A 19,577-nucleotide genomic window follows, 5' to 3' on the forward strand; every position below is an offset into this window, starting at 1 on the left:
CTGAGACTCGGTCTCAAAAAAAAAAAAAAAAAAAAATTCAGAGTTGTGGTTTCAGGAAGAGAAATGGACCCAACTCCACATAAGACCTTCCCCAGAATACTGTTCATCCTAACTTTTCCAGTCTCTTGTGAACTGTGATGAACAATTAGAGATAGAGGCATGATACAGGCCACTGGGCAGATGGGGAAGGAGGTGGGGAGCAATTTTAAGAACCACTGGTTCAGTGCAGAAGTCAGCAGACCACAGTCTGCAGGCCCTGTGCCTGTTTCTTAAAAGTAAGTTGTATTGGAACGTGCTCAATTGCTTTCATATTATCTAAGGCTGCTTTTGTGCTACAGTGGCAGAGTTAAGTTTCCTCTAGAGAAACTCCTCAGAGACAGTACAGTCTACAAAGCGTAAGATGTTTGCCATCTGGCCTTTTACAGAAAAAGGCCCCTGGTCTAGAGTAATTGCCCCAAACAATACTAACTTTTTTCTTCTTCCCATGCCTATAAAATGAACACCTGTGTATTCATCTCTGTTTAAGAAATGAAACATTTACACCAAAGCCCTCTGTGTTTCGCCTCATCCTCCCAACCCATGCTATCCCCCTACCCCCTCATCCTCTAGAGACAACCACTATCCCAAGTTTAGTATTTATTCTCACTCATGTATACATTAATACAGACATATATATCCCCAAACACACAGAATTCATTTACATTGTTTAAAAATGGAAAGAAATATTAAGTTGTGTGTATATTATAGTTTGCCTTTTTCATTCAACACTGTCAGTGAGATTCACCTACATTGAATGTTATGTAGTACATAACTACAGTACATTAGTTCCTTTTAATGGCTCTATAAAACTTCCTTTTATGGATGATCTATAATTTATCATATATTTGCCTGCTGATGGACATTGTAAATATTTCCATGTATATGTGATTACAAGGATATGTGTACAGTCTCATGTACATGTGGCTTACTCTGAAGGGTGACTTGTCGGGTCATAGGTAGGAGTGCCTTGACCGTACCTGGAAGTGTGTAAACAGCATCTGATGCTTCAGACCCTCACCAACAATTGGTGGTGTCAGATCTCTTATTTATTGCCAATTTGAAGGGTGCGAACAGGTCTTGTTTTCATAGCAAAAAAAAAAAAAAAAAAAGGAAAGAGATCTGTAGGACAGAATCTAAATGCCTTCCCCCACCGCACCTCACCCCCTGCCACTTACGGCGTTCCAATACAACTTACTTTTAAGTAAGAAAACAGAAAGCCAATATAATTAGGGGTGTTTTCTGGCATTTTTCTATGCTTCAAACATCAATAAAAATGTATCCCTAGTCTCTAGGTAAATCAAATATTGATTATATAAATAGGAAACTATGAAGAGGGAAAAACGCAAATGGAGTCCTTCCCATCCTTCACACTCTACAGAGTTGTTTAGAATAAAAGACAAAAGCCAGGAGCAGTGGCTTGCGCCTGTAATCCCACCTACTGGAGAGGACTGCTTGAGTTCAAGACCAGCCTGGACAACACAGTGAGACCCCTAGCTCTAAAAAAAAAAAAAAAAAAAAAGTGTATGTATGTGTGTGTGTGTATATATATGTGTGTGTGTGTGTGTATATATATATGTGTGTGTGTATATATATGTGTATATATATATTTAACCAGGCTTGGTGGTGCGCACCTGTAGTCCCAGCTACTCGGAGGCTGAGGCAGGAGAATTCCTTGAGCCCAGGAATTTGAGTTTACAATGAGCTATGATCCTATGATCATGCCACTGCACTCCATCCTAGGTAACAGAGTGACAGCCCGTCTGTAAAAATTAAATAAAATGAGGCCGGGCATGGTGGCTCATGCCTGTAATCCCAGCAATTTGGGAGGCCGAGGCAGGCAGATCACAAGGTCAGGAGTTCGAGACCAGCCTGACCAACAAGGTAAAACCCCGTCTCTACTAAAAAAATACTAAAATTAGCCGGGCGTGGTGGCGCATGCCTATAATCCCAGCTACTCAGGAGACTGAGGCAGGATAATTGCTTAAACCTGGGAGGCAGAGGTTGCTGTCAGCCAAGATCGAGCCACTGCACTCTTTCCTGGGCAACAGAGCAAGACTCTGTCTCAAAAAAAAAAAAAAAAAATTAAATGAAAAGCAAATGTCGGATGCTGGGTCACCAGATTAAGCATTAAAAACTAAAGGTATTACTGTATGGTTCCACATAGATGAAATTCTAGAAAAAGCAAACTAAAGTGACAGCACTTCAGTGGTTGCCTGGGGCTCAGCGTTTCAGGGCACCACCTGAGAAAGGGCACAAGGGAAGCTTTGGGGTGGTGGAAATATTCTATATCTTGAAGGAGAGGTGGTTACATGGTGTACACATTTGTCAAACCTGTGGAACTGTACGCTTAAAATGAGTGCATTTTATTGCATGTAAATTACACCTCAAGAAAAGTGTTACTGCTGTCTTTAACTGAGGACGGGAGTTAAGGGAACATGTCTGGGAGCAAAACTAACCAATGTCAAGAGAGCATCACATCTCCAAAGATTGGAAATTGCTACTCTAACCTCCCTGCCAAGCATATAAAATGGCCTCATTACCAACTAACTGATAAAGAAGCATGTAGCTATAAGGACTAAAAAGAAGAAAATACTTGGTTGGTTAGAACAGAGGGATTGCAGGTGATTTTTCCCATTGTTTATTACTTTCTATGACAAATAAACATTGATGTGAAATACACTGCATAGTTTCTACTCTGAAATTAGATCTGGGGATTATGGGCAGGTCACAAACACCAGCACAGGTCAAGAAGAAACTCTCTTTTGGATCCACAGGCACATGTGCGAGGGCTTCAGGAGATATGGTGCTTTCTGCAGGCTGGGGAGCAGGGCTGGGGTGTCACCACAGATCACGGGAACCACTCTTGCTTTCATTCTTTTTTATTTCATGACATTCTCTGAGGACACATTTTCTCCTTGGGGATATATTTATCTGGCAATCCTGTGACTGTAAGGAATTCATGAACAAAAAAATAAAAATATGAGGTGTGAGACCAAAATAGCACTGCTTAGAAATAAAGGAAAGGGGCTGGGTGTGGTGGCTCATGCCTGTAATCCCAGCACTTTGGGAGGCTGGGCAGGTGGATCATAAGGTCAAGAGAATGAGACCATCCTGGCCAACACTGTGAAACCCTGTCTCTACTAAAAATATAAAACTTAGCTGGGTATGGTGGCTACTCAGGAGGCTGAGGCAGGAGAATCACTTGAACCTAGTTAGCAGAGGTTGCAGTGAGCCGAGATCGTGCCACTGCACTCCAGCCTGGCGACAGAGTGAGACTTCATCCAAAAAAAAAAGAAAGAAAGAAAGGAAAGGACACTCAAGTGCTGTGGAGACACTTCCCTAAAGTTTTGATTTTCCTGTCAGTGCTTCTAATCACATCCAATAAAAGTTCCTGCAAACATGATTTTTACACACTGCTTCCAACAGAAAAGTATACTAGGTTTTGAAACTGCTTATTTAATTATTCCTTATTTTAAATAAATTACAGCATTCAACAATGCTTTTCCTACTCTTTATTTTTATGTGTGTTTTTTTTTCTCTTTTTGAGACAGGGTCTTGCTCTGTCACCCAGGCTGGAGTGCAGTGGCACAATCATAGCTCATTGCAGCCTCAAACTTCTGGGCCTAAGTGGTCCTCCCACCTTGGCCTCCCAAAGTGTTCGGATTATAGACATGAGCCACTGTGCCCAGCCTCCTCTTTTTAAAAAGTATAACTTTAGGCCAGGCGCAGTGGCTCACACCTGTAATCCCAACACTTTGGGAAGCCGAGGTGGGTGGATCACAAGGTCAGAAGATTGAGACCATTCTGGCTAACACAGTGAATCCTCATCTCTATTAAAAATCAAAAAATTGGCCAGGCATGGTGGCAGGTGCCTGTAGTCCCAGCTAATCTGGAGGCTGAGGCAGGAAAATGGCAAGAACCCAGGAGGCAGAGCTTGCAGTGAGCTGAGATTACGCCACTGCACTCCAGCCTGGGCAACAGAGCGAGACTCCGTCTCAAAAACAAACAAAAAGTATAACCTTAAAAAATGAACTTCTCAAACATTCCTATATCTTTCTCTGCCCCACAAAAAACACCCAAGAGAAGAGCCAAGCATAGTAGCATGCATCTGTAGTCCCAGCTACCTGGGAGGTTGAAATAGGAGGATCACTTGAGCCCAGGAGTTTGAGGCTGTAGTGGGTTATAATCACACTTGTGAATAACCACTGTGCTCCAGCCTGGGCAACATAGTGAGACCTCGTCTGAGGAAGAAAAAAAAAAAAAAAACTAAAGAAACACAATTAAAATAAAAAACACATTTACCAACCTAAATTGAAGGTCTGCCTTCAATTTAAAAATAGATGTACCTATTTTAGCCATATTATAACCATATTAGAAACACCTAAAAGAGATTACACTGTACATTTAAATTCCCATAAATGCAAATTGCTATGTAAGCACAACATGGTAATTAAGCAAGTACTTACTAACCCATTGTCTTGTAATGATGAGTCATCTGGTTGGAAATCTACTCACCCATGGGTAGGCCTACTACAGCTACCCAGTTCAACAACTACAGAAACAGCTGCTGCGTGACTTAGGGAGAAAAATGGAGCTTAGAAGAGAGAGATAAGCATGACATTCCTAGAGCCTCCCCTTCCCTACAGCAGCATGCACACACCCCATCCACTCCCCTCGAGCTCCAAGCTCCCTAATTTATGGTGCTGGCAGACCTGAGACAGTAAGGCAGGGGATACTGCCAAGACCACAGATGGGCCAGAAAACAGGTCAGTACAAGTGGGACAGTCAGAAAAGCAGCTGCTGACAGCAGGCCCTGGATGTGGTGCAGGTAACACACGTGTTTCTGGGTAGACCCATGGGAAGAGAGTAAACTGCTGATCACAGATCAGGCATTGGATTTGAAGTCTCCCTCCTCCACACCCCTACCAAAAAGGAAAGAAAGAACCCCTCTAACCATTGGCCATGCTCCCACAGCCATACACGTACACAAATGCAGCCACTTGGAACTGAGAGGCTTAGTTGAAAATTTTGTTATTACTATTAAACAGGCACCTAGTTGCTGAATGAACTTACGATCCTCTCCGGCATGGGGAGTCTACTCAGAGGATGGTTCTCGAGCATGGGCTCAGAATAGTATTATCAGGAATAATCTTTGTAACACTTCAGCCCTAACAGCTCTGGTGCTCCTAGAAGGGCCAGGTGTGCTTAGTGGGGCAATGCACACCCCAAGCTGGCCAACTTGTCTCACTGTGGGTCCACAGTTCCAGGGAAAGGGTACAACCTGAACCTCAGAGTTGGTTCAGTGCATGCAGAGAAAGGCTGATGCCATTTATTTCCCCCCAGCTGCAAAAGGGAGCCCTTGGGGAGCCTTCAGGCTGCGCCACGGGTCATGGGCATTTTCTAAGAGCCCAGACATGGATAGTTTGGAAGGTACCAATGCCCCATCCTGCTGCACATCCCCTTCCTAAAATGTATCTGCCTGACACGCACCTGTGGTCCTACTGTCTCCCTTTGCCTCCCCTTTACACCAACTCCAGCAGAAAAGCCCCAGGATATAAAAAACCCAGGGTGCCAAGGAGCCAATGAGGAATACTGGAAAAGAACCTGCTACAGGGATGACTCGCGACTGGGAATGGGGCTCTTCAAAGCATAGGGAACGGGTTCCCAATTCTTTGCTTCCAAAAAAGTGAAAGGAGAACCTACTCCGGAAGCCTGTTGATAAACTACTAAAAGTAATTTTTCACAATAGAAAACTGGGTGATTTAGGGGATATAACTTGGAAGGAATCTGAATAGCTAGACGAATGCTAGAATAAAACTCACCTCATATCCACCTACTTACTTATGTGAACAAAGTTTCTCAGTGCTTATAACTATATAAACAAAAAACAAAAATAGAACTGATGCCAAATATTGTCTTATTCAAGCATGGATACATGAACTGGAAAAAATATCAAACATCCATCTTCTTAAGAGGGATATTTATCTCAAATTTTACTTTTTATATTTAATAATCATCTATAAAATACATAATATAATTATATTGTCTTAAGCAATAATTATAATAATTTGTTTCAGGGTCAGGCTCAGTGGCTCACGGCTGTAATCCCAGCACTTTGGGAGGCCAAGGCGGGTGGATCATGAGGCCAGGAGTTCAAGACCAGTCTGGACAACACGGTGAAACCCCGTCTCTACTAAAAATACAAAAATTAGCTGGGTGTGGTGGCACGCACCTGTAATCCCAGCTACTCGGGAGGCTGAGTCACGAGAATTGCTTGAACCCAGGAGGCAGAGGTTGCAGTGAGCTGAGATATCACGCCACTGCACTCCAGCCTGGTGACAGAGTGAGACTCTATCTCAAAATAATAATAATAATTTGTTTCAGAAGAAAAATGTTCACACCTAGAACTTTATCTTCATAGGAAATAATAAGCAGTTGAAAATGTAAATTGATATGCATGTTTTTGTTGCAGAGAACCTGTGATCTTTTGTAGATGTTGACCAAGGGTACCACAGTGGGGATGACATATTTGGCCTGAATGGGCCCCTCCATCAGTGAGGTTTCCTAGGTCTATGATTGGCTGAAGTGTCAATTGTTACCTGATGCTCAATGGGTTGATTGTTGGTCACGGATGGAGCGTTTTATCTTTGGAAAAGTCTGAGAGCCCTGACCAAAAAACACTTGTTTGGTAGAAAGGTCTATTCCAGAGTTTAAAAACCAAACCAAAAACATGGCATGGGGTGGAGGGGACCGGCCAGGCCATCATACCCCTGAGACTCTGAGCTTTACCTGTGAGTCAATGACAAATATCAGTGCTCCTGTTCCCCGGAAGATCATCTCATAGTCAAATGTAGGGTCAAAAAAGTCAATCTGTCCTGGGAAGTCCCAAATCTGAAAATTGACAAAGGAGCTGTTGGAAACATCTTCCCGGCATATCTTGTTAGTGCTCTCCAAGAACAGTGTTTCGTTGGGAGACATTTTGTGAAAGACAACTTTCTGAATAGATGACTTGCCGCTTCTCCTCAGGCCCATGAGCAGGATTCTCGGCTTCACTTCAGTGCTGAAGGGGTCGCTGAAGTCCAGAACTGGAGAAACCACAAAATGAGAATGAAGGTGAGACGCTTTCACAGCGGTTAATTAGAGGAGTTTCACTTCCACCTCAAATGTGATTTATGATTCACAGATGATGCCACTCTTCCAAAGAGAGTGCTAACGGCATCCCTCCACGTAAACCCCAAGTCTTGCTGACTTCAGAGCCTGAACACTTAACCACTGGTCTATACTTCCCACCAGGCAAAAGGGACAGCTTTTGCTAAGTGCAAAAAACACTCAACAATGCAGTCTCGCCACTTCTCACACCGTCCCAGGGGCCAGACACCAACATAATGCCACATCACAAGCAGGGACTCAGCAGCGCGAAGAGAGATTTATTTCCCGGAGCAGACTGTCTGTGGAAAGAATCCAGGTCTGAGCATTCAGGAGCCATATTGTTCTCTGAGAAGTCATCACTAAAGAGATGCTTGGTGACGTGAGTTATGCCTCTCTCAGTCAACCTCCTCTGGCTAGTAGTCTCCCAAGCCACGGAGGCCTGGAAAGTGCCTTGGACTAGATGTCGCAGGTTTGGACTGTGTTACACAGCCGAAGCAAAGTCTGTTAGAGGCAGACATCTCTCAGGCCCACCCTGGTTCGGGGCCCCCATCCAGTAAGGTAGCTACTAGCCTAATACAGCTATTTAAATTAAAATTGATTAAAATTAGCAATTCAAATTCTCCTCCTATGAGGTTTCTAGAGAAGCCAAGTTCATAGACACAGAATGTTTTCAGGGCTCAGGGGAAAAGAGGAATGGGGAGTTCTATGTTTAATGGGTATGTAGCTTCAGGTGGGGGAATATAAGAACATTCTGGAGATAGATGGTGGTGAGGGGTGCATAACATTCACATTGTTATGTGCCCCTCACCACCAAAAATGGTTAAAACTGTAAATGTTATGATGTGATATATATTTTATCACAATAAAAATTTGGGGTTTCCTCAGTTTCATCATGGCTAGTACTCAACAGCCACATCCAGCAAGTGGCTAACATACGGGACAGCACAGACACAGAACAGCAGTCCCCAGCCTTTTTGGCACCTGGGACCAGTTTCATGGAAAACAATTTTTTCAGGGACCAGTGGGGGTGGCGGGGTGGTTTCAGGATGATTCAAGCAGGTTACATTTATTATGTACTTTATTTCTATTATTATTGCATTGTCCTATATAATGAAATAACTCTCAAGTCACCATAATGTAGAATCAATGGGAGCCCCGAACTTGTTTTCCTGCAACTAGACAGTCCCATGTGGGGGTGATGGGAGACGATGACAGATCATCAGGCATTGGATTCTCACAAGGAGCATGCAACCTAGATCCCTCACATGTGCAGTTCACAACAGGGTTTGCACTCCTATGAGAATCTAATGCCACTGCCGATCCCTTGAGCCCAGGAGGTTGAGGCTTGAGCCAAGGAGGTCGAGGCTGCAGTGAGCTGAGATCACACCTCTGCACTCTAGCCTAGGTGACAAAGTGAGACCGGCTCAAAAACAAACAAACAAAAAAATACGTAGAATTTAACAGTGGTGACAATTGCACACCTTTGTGAATATACTAAAATCCACTGAGCTCTGTACTTTAAAAGAGCAAATACTATGGTATATAAAGTATATCTCAATTTTTTTAAAGGTTTCATGAATACACAAAAATAAAAAACCCAGTATGAAACTCAAAGAAGGATCAAGAAAAGAAACCAACGTCTTAAGAAAAAAAAAGGAGCAGTGGCTCATGCCTATAATGCCAGCACTTTGGAAGGCTGAGGTGGGAGGCTCACCTGAGGCCAAGAGTTCGAGACCAGTCTGGGCAGCATAGAGACACCTCTGACTGTTTAAAAAAAAGTTTTTTTTAATTGGCTGGGAATGGTGACATGCAGCTGTCATCCCAGTCACTCGGGAGGCTAAACTGGGAGGATCCCTTAAGCCCAGGAGTTCAAGGCTGCCATGAGCTTTGATTGCACTGCTGCACTCCAGCCTAGACAACACTGCAAAACCCGTCTCAAAAAAAAAAAAAAAAAAAAAAAAAAAGAATATAAACAAATATAGAGATGTATATATATTAAATTATTTTCCTAAATGTCTTATTTCCTTCTTAACTGTACCTCATTATGTCTTTCTTTTTCTCTGGTCTAACCTAATCCAATACAGACTGAAAAGTAACCAACAATTTTTCCCCCAAAATTCTACAATTGTCTAAAACACATGTTAATACTTGATAATATCTTAGTAAATTTAATTTACTATATATAATACTTTGATGTTTGAATTCAATAGGTGTAGGCAAACATACATATTTCAGATAAAACAATGACTGAATAAAGAAAAATTAAGTAGGTACAGATGTGCATAGACATTACTCCACTATAAGCGACTCCTCAGCCCTACCTTATCCACCCATACTTTTCCAGTTCAACTGAATCCAATTCAACACATTGCTGATGACATACAATGTAGGCAGTAATGTGGAAGTAAATGACCCAAAATGTAACCAGCTTTCTTCTTCATCAGTGATTATATGCTACCCAGTCACAGTACTGCCATTACAAGTCAATCTTAGCAAGAACAGGGCATGAACTGAAAATGAAACAGGACTTCAAGTTTAAAAATATCAGACAGATAATATGTTCATCTTCCCTTCCCATACTAAATTCCTAAAAATAATAGAAATGGTATGCATAATAAACAAATAGGTGGACAATGAAACATGGATAGCTAAGTTTGAAACAAAAAGGAGAACTCAAAATTGACAACCAGGAAATCCTTAAGAAACACAAAGATCAGACTGAAGAGGGAATCTACAGTCCTTGACTATGAATGGCAGAGTTCTGCTGTAGAGTGTAGAACTGATGGAATCCCACCATAGGAAAGATTATGAAGACAAGCAACAGAGTCATTATTTGGAGAATAACAGTGAAAACAGCCAAGCAGATAAACTCTGTGCACCACGGCCCACTCACCTAAACTTACCCTACACACACTAGGATATCTTCCAGGTGAAAGCAGTAAATGGAGGAGGTTGGGCATGAGAAGGAAGTCAGTGCCCTCAGTGCTAGTGATGCCCAGAAGGACAAGGAAGCATCCCCACTACTGCCCTAAAAGTCCTCTCACCTCCCCTAACTCTCACTACAATGTGTGGAATAGAGCACTATCAGAGGTGGACACAGTACCATCTTCCCTCCAACATTTCCTTGAACATCAAATATTCGAGTAATGCCAAGATCATGGAAGACAATATAGACTCAACAAATGGAAGAATGTACACCTGAAGAAGCAGAGTTAATGACGGAATCAGAGCAAACTGTCAAGCTAAGTATACTTCAAATACTCAGAGATATGAGAAAATATGGCATTCATGAAACAAGAACAGACAGTTTCAGAGGAAGAGCAGTTATCAGACAGTTTCAGAGGAAGTGCAGTCATGAAAAAGGGGTATATAGATCTTGGCAATAAAAAATGTAAGCATTAAAAAGCAGAATAAACACAGATGAAGACGGAAATAGTGGACTGGCTAGTCAAAGTCTCTCAAGATGCAGTACAAAAGAATAGAGCCCTGGAAAGTATGAAATCAAAGTTAAAGTGGCATCAGGAATAAGATTCAGAAGAACCATTATTCTACCAAAGAAGTTCCAAAAGGAGAGAATGCAGAATATGAGGAGTAAGCAACATTTGACTAAATAATAGATAATCCTTTCCTATATTAACAAAAGATAAAACTCAAAATGAACAAACTCACAAAATAAAATGGAGAAACTTAAACAAAAACAAGCCCACACTTAAAAAAAAATCATAGTGTAACTTCAAAATATCAAGGATAGCTATAGGAACAAAAAGAGAAGTGAAAAAAAATTAAAAAGCAAGGATAATAATAAAATCCTTAGAAGGGGGAAACGATTACCTATGAAAGAACTAGAAAGACATCAGATGCTTATCAACAACACAGATATGAGAAGACAACAGAATAGATCTTAAAAAGACAAAAGGAAAAAAAATCTGTGAACTCATTAATATACCAATCATATCATTTCTCAAATGTGACAGTGAAATAAAGACATTTTCAGATATTCAGGGACTCAGAAAGTTTATTGCCCACTTAATCCCTTTGAAAGAATTACTCAAGGATGTAACTCCTGAAAGAAAAATACACCCAAAATGCCATACAATGTAATCAGCAATGGAAAACAATGAATGGTAAAAGAGAGGTAAGTCAAAGAATGCTATGGTTGCTGCTAGAATAGCATAGTTAAGTATTTTTTTTTTAATTTAAGGATAACCATTTCAAATATAAATATGTACCAAAATGCATTTTAAAACAATCCAGAAGGATACACAGCAAATGGCAAAGTGTAGGTAGAAGGAGAATTTAGGGGGATCATGAAAGGGAATTTGGTTTTAATTTTTAAAATGAGGCCAGGCGCGGTGGCTCAAGCCTGTAATCCCAGCACTTTGGGAGGCCGAGACGGGTGGATCACGAGGTCAGGAGATCGAGACCATCCTGGCTGACACGGTGAAACCCCGTCTCTACTAAAAAAAATACAAAAAACTAGCCGGGCGAGGTGGCGGGCGCCTGTAGTCCCAGCTACTCGGGAGGCTGAGGCAGGAGAATGGCGTAAACCCGGGAGGCGGAGCTTGCAGTGAGCTGAGATCCGGCCACTGCACTCCAGCCTGGGCGACACAGCGAGACTCCGTCTCAAAAAAAAAAAAAAAAAAAAAAAAAATTTTAAATGAAATATATTCACATATACAATTAATTGGTTTTGAAAAGGAAAGAAAAACAATTTTTAATGTCTAGGGAGTCATGAGGGACACTGAAATGGGAAGACGGCCAGGCCTGGTGGTGCACACTTGTAATCCCAGCACTTTGGGAGGCTGAGGTGGGAGGATCGCTTGAGCCCAAGAGTTTGAGACCAGCCTGGTCAACACAAAGAGACCCTGTCTCTACAAAAAATTTAAAAATTAGCCGGACATGGTGGTGGGCATCTGTAGTCACAGCTACTCGGAAGGCTGAGGTGGGAGGATCCCTTGAGCTCAAAAGATTGAGGCTGCAGTGAGCCATGATTGTGCCACTGCACTCCAGCCTGGGCAACAGTTAAGACCCTGTCTCAAAAGGAAAGAAAGAAACAATAATTTGTTGGACATGGTGACACATGCCTGTGGTCCCAGCTACTTGGGAGGCTGAGGCAGAAGGATTGCTTCAGCCCAGGGGTTTGAGATCAGCCTGTGTAATAGTAAGACCCCCAACTCTAAAAAACAGAAAGAAGGGAAAAGAAATAACAACTTAAATCTATAGAACTATAATCTGTCAATGAAAATAAGTAAATAAAACAAAATTTACAAAGTAAAAAGAGACAACAACTGACACACTGTTTTATGTTTTAATTTGCAAAGCTTGGACCTTTAAGTTTAATTCCAAAGAGGCACAAGTTCACTGAAAACCTTTCATATTCCCTTTCACTTTATTTGCCAAACACAAATGTTTCAAAACATAAAATACTCCTTAAATTGTGATCTCAACTCCACATTTTCTCTTTCAGCTGTGCTCTTAGAGTTTCTGTTTTATGCTTACAATAAATATGTGGGTTAATGGGCCCAAAGTAGTTGCTTGGTAAATGTTGGTTAGACAACAAGATATGTAAAACATGGTTCCCATCTTAGAGAAACTTAGAAATTCAGTCCAAACTATGAGTGTTGGTGTAAAGACAGACAAATAGATCACTGGAACAGACAGGGAAATAAACCCACACACACACAGACAACTGATTTTTCACCAATAGGTAAAGCCACTTCCATGAAGAAAGGACAGTCATTTTCACAAAATGACTGATGGACCAACTGTACATCCATATGCCAAAAAAAAAAAAAAATTTCAACTCACATCAACTCAAAATTGGTTGGCCTAACTGTAAGACCTAAAACTATGAAACTTCTGGGATAAAATATTTATGACTTTCCATTAGGGAAAATTTTCTTAGATATGACACCCTCCCCCAAAAATTGGTAAACTGGATTTTATTAAAATAAAACTTCAATACCCATGAAAACTAAAAAAATAAAATAAAAAGAAAGAAAAGCACAACAAATCCAAAAATGAAGAATCTGTTGGGACTTAAAAGAGAGCAGCAATTCTCAAAAAAGTAATAATCAAGTAAAAGAAAAACATCAAATGACATTGTTAAGTAATAAAGACAAGACAGAGGAGAAGAAAGTATCTGCAAATCATGTATCTGGGAAGGGACTTGTATGCAGAATATATGAAGAACTCTCAAAACTCATTAATAAGAAAACAAATGACCCAATTTTATTTTATGTATTTATTTATTTACTAAGACAGTCTTACTCTGTTGCCCAGGCTGGAGTGCAGTGGCTCAATCAGAGCTCACTGCAACCTCCACCCCTCAGGCTCAAGCGATCCTCCTGCCTCAGCCTCCAGAGGAGCTGGGACTACAGGCACGCCCCATCACACTGAGCTAATTTTTTGTAGAGACGGGGTTTCGCCATGTCTCCCAGACTGGTCTTGAACTCCTGGGCTCGAGCAACCCATCCACCTCAGCCTCCCAAAGTGCTGGGATTACAGGCGTGAGCCGCTGCACCCAACCAATGACCTAATTTTTTTTTGTTGTTTGTTTTTTGTTTTTTTGAGACGGAGTCTCGCTCTGTCACCTAGGCTGGAGTGCAGTGGCACGATCTTGGCTCACTGCAACCTCCACCTCCGGATTCAAGTGATTCTCCTGCCTCAGCCTCCCAAGTAGCTGGGATTACAGGCACGCACCACCATGCCCGGCTAATTTTGTATTTTCAGTAGAGACGGGGTTTCACCATGTTGGCCAGGTTGGTCTCGAACTCCTGACTTCAAGTGATCCACCCACCTTGGCCTCCCAAAGTGCTGGGATTATAGGCATGACCCAACACACCCGGCTGACCCAACTTTAAAAGTGAAACAAGCAAAAGATTTGAAGAGACAACTTGCCCAAGAAGATTTATGGAAGGTAAAAAAGCACAGGAAAAGATACTCAATACATCATTAATCATTATAAAATGTAAATCAAAACTATAATGAGATACTATTACATACCCACTAACATGGCTAAAATTAGGAAGACACAGAGTAACAAGTGTTGGCAAGGATGTGGAGGTACCAGAACTCTCATGCACTGCTGGTAGAAACGTAAAATGATACTGTTTTGGAAAGCAGTTTGGTGGTTTCTTAAGAAGTTGAACACACACCTATCTTATTATCCCTTCCATTCCACTGCTGAGTTTTTACCTAAGGGAAATGAAAGTTTTTGTCCATATAAAACATGTACACAAAGATTCATAATAACTTTATCTGTAATAGTCAAAAACTGGAAACAACCCAAATGTCCATCAGCAGGTGACTAGATACACAAATTGTGGTGCATCTCAGCAATAAAAAAAATAAACTATTGATACACATAACCTGGATGAATCTCTAATTATGCCAAATGAAAGAAACCATTACTCCTCTTTCATAAATTTCTTTTTAAAAATGTAAACTAATCTAATCCACAGTGGCAAATAGCATATCAGTGGTTACCTAAGAAATGGAAGAGGCAGGGCCGGGCACAGTGGCTTATACCTGTAATTCGAGCACTGTGGGAGGTCAAGGTGGGTGGATCACCTGAGGTCAGGAGTTCAAGACTAGCCTGGCCCACATGGCAAAACCCTGTCTCTACTAAATATATAAAAATTAGCTTGGCATGGTGGTGGGTGCCTGTAATCGCAGCTACTTGGGGGGCTGAGGCAGGAGAATCACTTGAACCCGGGAGGCGGAAGTTGCAGTGAGCTGAGATTGCGCCACTGCACTCCAGCCTGGGTGACAAGAGCAAAACTCCATCTCAAAAATTAAAAAAAAAAAAAAGAAATGGAAGAGGCAGTAGGCAGTAAGGAAAGGTCAGAGAGAGGAAGAGGTATGGGAAAATGTTTGGAAGTGATGGATGTGTTCTTTATCTTCATTGTGCTGATGGTTTCACAGGTGCATACATATGTGAAAACGTATCAAATATGTGTTATTTTATGTCAATTAATTGTTGTAATTGACAGTTACAGTTGTTATTTAAAAAATGTAACCTCAGAGATAAGAACAGAAACCTTAACAGTTATAGTTGCTCTGCTATCACCTCCCAAACAGCAAGTGTTTAATCAATGCAAAGTAGAGGGAAATACTTGTGGGCCAAGGGAGAGACCCATTGGATCACACAGATTACGAATGCAGATTTAAAGTACTGCAGAATTTGGATGGGGTTGAGAGAAAGAGCGGGCAGGAGGTCCTCCAGAAGAGGGAAGTCCAAATGTGAGCAAAGGCACAATGCCTTGCATGGAACAGGAAAATATGCATGCAATGAGAACTCATGGCTATCGTGTATGAAGGTGCCTACAATGTGCCAGCCACTACTTTAGGCATTCTACATGCTTCATCCCATTCATGCTCCTTCAAGAACAGATACTATTGTCTCCATTTCACAGGTGAAGAAATTCTGGTTTTGGTGGAGTGTTCACCGAGAGCTCTCACCACCAGAGCCTTCACCACCAATCAGAGCCTTTACCACCAATCAGTTCTCTATTTGTCACATTAAATACTAAACTCTACTTTAATTTGCATATCTTATGACTTAAAGTTTACAGGCTTAGAAAGGTCAAGTAACATTCAAACTGAGGACTGGCCCACTCACGGTCTATGCATTCTCTTTCTGCTGTGCAACACTGCACCCAATTAATGCAAGCAAAACTCCTCGTTAAATTATGTGCAAGTGCAAAAATATTCAAGTGTTTATAAATGCCTTTCTTCCCAGGCCGGGCGCGGTGGCTCAAGCCTGTAATCCCAGCACTTTGGGAGGCCGAGACGGGCGGATCACGAGGTCAGGAGATCGAGACCATCCTGGCTGACACGGTGAAACCCCGTCTCTACTAAAAAATACAAAAAACTAGCCGGGCGAGGTGGCGGGCGCCTGTAGTCCCAGCTACTCAGGAGGCTGAGGCAGGAGAATGGCGTGAACCTGGGAGGCAGAGCTTGCAGTGAGCCGAGATCTGGCCACTGTACTCCAGCCTGGGTGGCAGAGCGAGACTCCGTCTCAAAAAAAAAAAAAAAATGCCTTTCTTCCCAATTTATACAGCTAGATATGGGCGTAGATTTTAATGTTTCTCCAGCACGGTCTGTAAGTCTCTATGTGGTATGATCATCCACGCTGATGACCTGTAGAAGTTGAATCTCCTCCTCCTGGGAGGGTGGCGAAGTGACAGACACCACTGTGAAGCGGGGAAGGAGTATGCATGCATGTTTACATACACAGAAACGCTGGGGAACTAAATACACATACGGCTGCAACAACACATACAGCTGGAAGTATTTCCTTTTCCCTGCCTGCCAAATTCAAGCACGGGCCACCAACCATTAAACAGCTGAGAAAGGGTGGCCTGGATCAGCAAGAACACCATCAACTTTGCAGGGACTCCCTGGTTCCGAACAGATGCATTTTATTACATTCAGCTAGGGTGTATGGAAATACGCTGTGTAGGCTGGGTACAATGGCTCACGCCTATAATCCCAGCACTTTGAGAGGCCAAGGAGGGCAAATTTCTTGAGCCCAGGAGTTCGAGAGCAGCCTAGGCAACATGGCAAAACCCTCTCTCTACTAAAAATATATATATTTTTTTAATTAGCAGGTTGTGGTGGCTCGTGCCTATAGTCCAGTTACTCAGGAGGCTGAGGTGGGAGGATCACCTGAGCCCAGAAGTCAAGGCTGCAGTAAGCTGTGATAATGCCATTGCACTCTGTACCACCATGCCCAGCTTTTTTTTTTTTCTTTTTTTCTTTTTGTAGAGACAAAGTCTCCCTATGTTGCCCAGGCAGGTCTGGAAGTCCTAGGCTCAAGTGATCCTCCCACTTCAGCCTCCCAAAGTGCTGGGATTACAGGCATGAGCCACTGTTCCTGGTCTGGGCTAGACATTTCTACAAACTTCACTGGCCCAGTGAGGGAGCATAAGTCTGTTCTACCCCTGAGGAATCTCGGGGAAGGAACCTGCCTAAGATCATATGACTGGTCATCTGAGTGCTCACCCAGAACCTTCACCACCATCTTTCTGTCTGTAACATTTAATACTAAACTGTAGTCTATTTGCATGTCTCATGAATTAAAATTTACAGGGGACCTTCTCCTTGAGGTGTTCTACAAAATGGCTTCATTCCAGCTGCTCTTCAAATATTTTATATCTGTGATTTCCAAACCTTAAGTCAGAACACATTAATCTTCATAAAATCAATTTGTGGGGATTAAACAGCAACAGCATTAAACAACGACAAAGACATTTAAAAAGAAAAAATCTAGAAAATATTGGAGCACATAGTATGGCATAAGAGTAAAAATACGGCTTAGTGAAACTTTCTTGGGTTTATTTACATGTATGTGGGTACTCGTTCAGAGTATAAACGTTTTTTACTGTGGGCCAGGGTAAAAAATGTTGTAGGCCACAACTTTACATCAGGAAAGGTTTCTTACATGTCAGAAATGGACTGCTGACAAAAACCTTCCTTCTAATCTGCTCCCACCCTCTCCTCAAGTATCTTCTCATAGAGCCCAGGTAGCTTAGCCCCAGTAAAGCGTTAATCTGAGGATCCAGGGTTCAACTACAGGCACTTAAAAAAAAAAAAAAATTCCAGCCGGGCGCGGTGGCTCAAGCCTGTAATCCCAGCACTTTGGTAGGCCGAGACGGGTGGATCACGAGGTCAGGAGATCGAGACCATTCTGGCTAACACAGTGAAACCCCGTCTCTACTAAAAAAATACAAAAAAAACTAGCGGGGCGAGGTGGCGAGTGCCTGTAGTCCCAGCTACTCGGGAGGCTGAGGCAGGAGAATGGCGTAAACCCGGGAGGCGGAGCTTGCAGTGAGCTGAGATCCGGCCACTGCACTCCAGCCTGGGTGACAGAGCGAGACTCCGTCTCAAAAAAAAAAAAAAAAAAAAAAAAAAAAAAAATTCCCTAGAGTACAGCTCTGAGTTCCTCAAAGGGTCTCACTCTACAATAGGCGTGGTAGAGGCAGAGAGCTTATGCCAGTAAGGGAGGCACCTCAGCCTCTCAGCCTCCTGCAGAAGGCTGGGCTTTCTCCACCGACACCTCCCTAAGCATTAAGCTCTGTCTCAGGCTTCTAGGCAGGCAAAAGAGAATGAAAGATGACAGCCCCACTGAAAGGAGCAATCAGGGGACAAGTCTTTAAAAATCTGCTATGGGAGGGCTCCCCTTCAACCTACCCAGGAAGTTGCTGTAGTGAGATGAAATGTACAAGAGGGCAGTTTGTTCTCATTTCAGGAAGGTTCCCTGAACACTGGCCAACCGTGAGGCAGGGCTGCAGATACAAAGAAAAACGATTCATCTCCCAGCAATCAGAGGGGAATACAGACATGAGAAACTGGCAATTACCATGCACAGCCAGCTAGGTGTTCTAGGCACTGAGAGAGGCTCCCTGGAGGAGTAGTATCTGAGTCTTAAAGAAGAGGAGGCATGGACCAGATGAATGAGGGAAACGTTGTTCCAGGAAGAGATTTGCAAGTTCAGGAAACTGGAGGTTAGGGAATGCAGTTTGAAGGCAAGATGAGGCAACACTGTCCAGGGGCTTCCCCACAGCATTTTTTTTTTTTTTTTTTTTTGAGACAGAGTCTTGCTCTATTGCCCAGGCTAGAGTGCTGTGGCATGATCTCAGCTCACTGCAACCTCTGCCTCCCGGGTTCAAGCGATTCTCCTACCTCAGTCTTCAGAGTAGCTAGGATTACAGGTGCCTGACACCACACTCAGCTAATTTTTATATTTTTAGTAGACAGGGTTTTCACCATGTTAACCAGGCTGGTCTCGAACTCCTGACCTCGGGTAATCCATCTGCCCCAGCCTCCCAAAGTGCTGGGATAACAGGTGTGAACCACCTTGCCCGGCCCCCCACAGCATTTAGAATAAAATCCAAATGCCTTCTTCTCCCCCTCACCCATGTCTGGTTCATCTTCTCCACTTGTTCCCTCTCCTCCAGCAACACTGGCCTTCCAGAAGGTTCCTCACCTCAGGGTCTCACCTTGCTCTTCCCCCCACCTAAAAGAGCTCCTTCTCCAGTTCAGCCCAGCTGCAATGTCACCCCCACTGCTAAATCAGGCACTATCACTTCCTGGGCCATAACCCTGTGCCTTTTTAATAGTCCTTATTACTATTAATAGTCCATCTTTAGTACGTTTGTCTTCCTGTTTGTTTACTTGTTTTTTGTTTGTCTCTCTCACATATGCACAGGCAAAATATAAGGTAGCACATGGCATGAGTTCAATACATATCTTTGAAGAAATTGGTTGATGGAGAGGTGACTGGCTAGCTCAGGAGTGTGATGCTGGGATGTTTGGATTTTACCCTAAAGCATTGAGGAAATCCTCAGAATTTTTTAGGGGGGAGTGGGGGGACAGAGTCTTGC

At 42.6% G+C, this 19,577-nt stretch overlaps 1 protein-coding gene across 2 annotated transcripts in view; it reads right to left on the minus strand.

The window, feature by feature from the left end:
* Positions 1-19,577, minus strand: part of RRAGD (Ras related GTP binding D) — a 46,224-nt gene that overhangs the window by 16,445 nt on the left and 10,202 nt on the right. For both annotated transcript variants that reach the window (XM_050789540.1, XM_050789539.1), the window contains one exon: positions 6,829-7,124. In XM_050789540.1, the coding sequence (XP_050645497.1) occupies positions 6,829-7,124 (296 nt within the window). The remainder of the gene's footprint in view (positions 1-6,828; positions 7,125-19,577) is intronic.

This window comes from Macaca thibetana, chromosome 4 (genome assembly GCF_024542745.1).
Source record: "Macaca thibetana thibetana isolate TM-01 chromosome 4, ASM2454274v1, whole genome shotgun sequence".
NCBI classification, from domain to species: Eukaryota; Metazoa; Chordata; class Mammalia; order Primates; family Cercopithecidae; genus Macaca; species Macaca thibetana.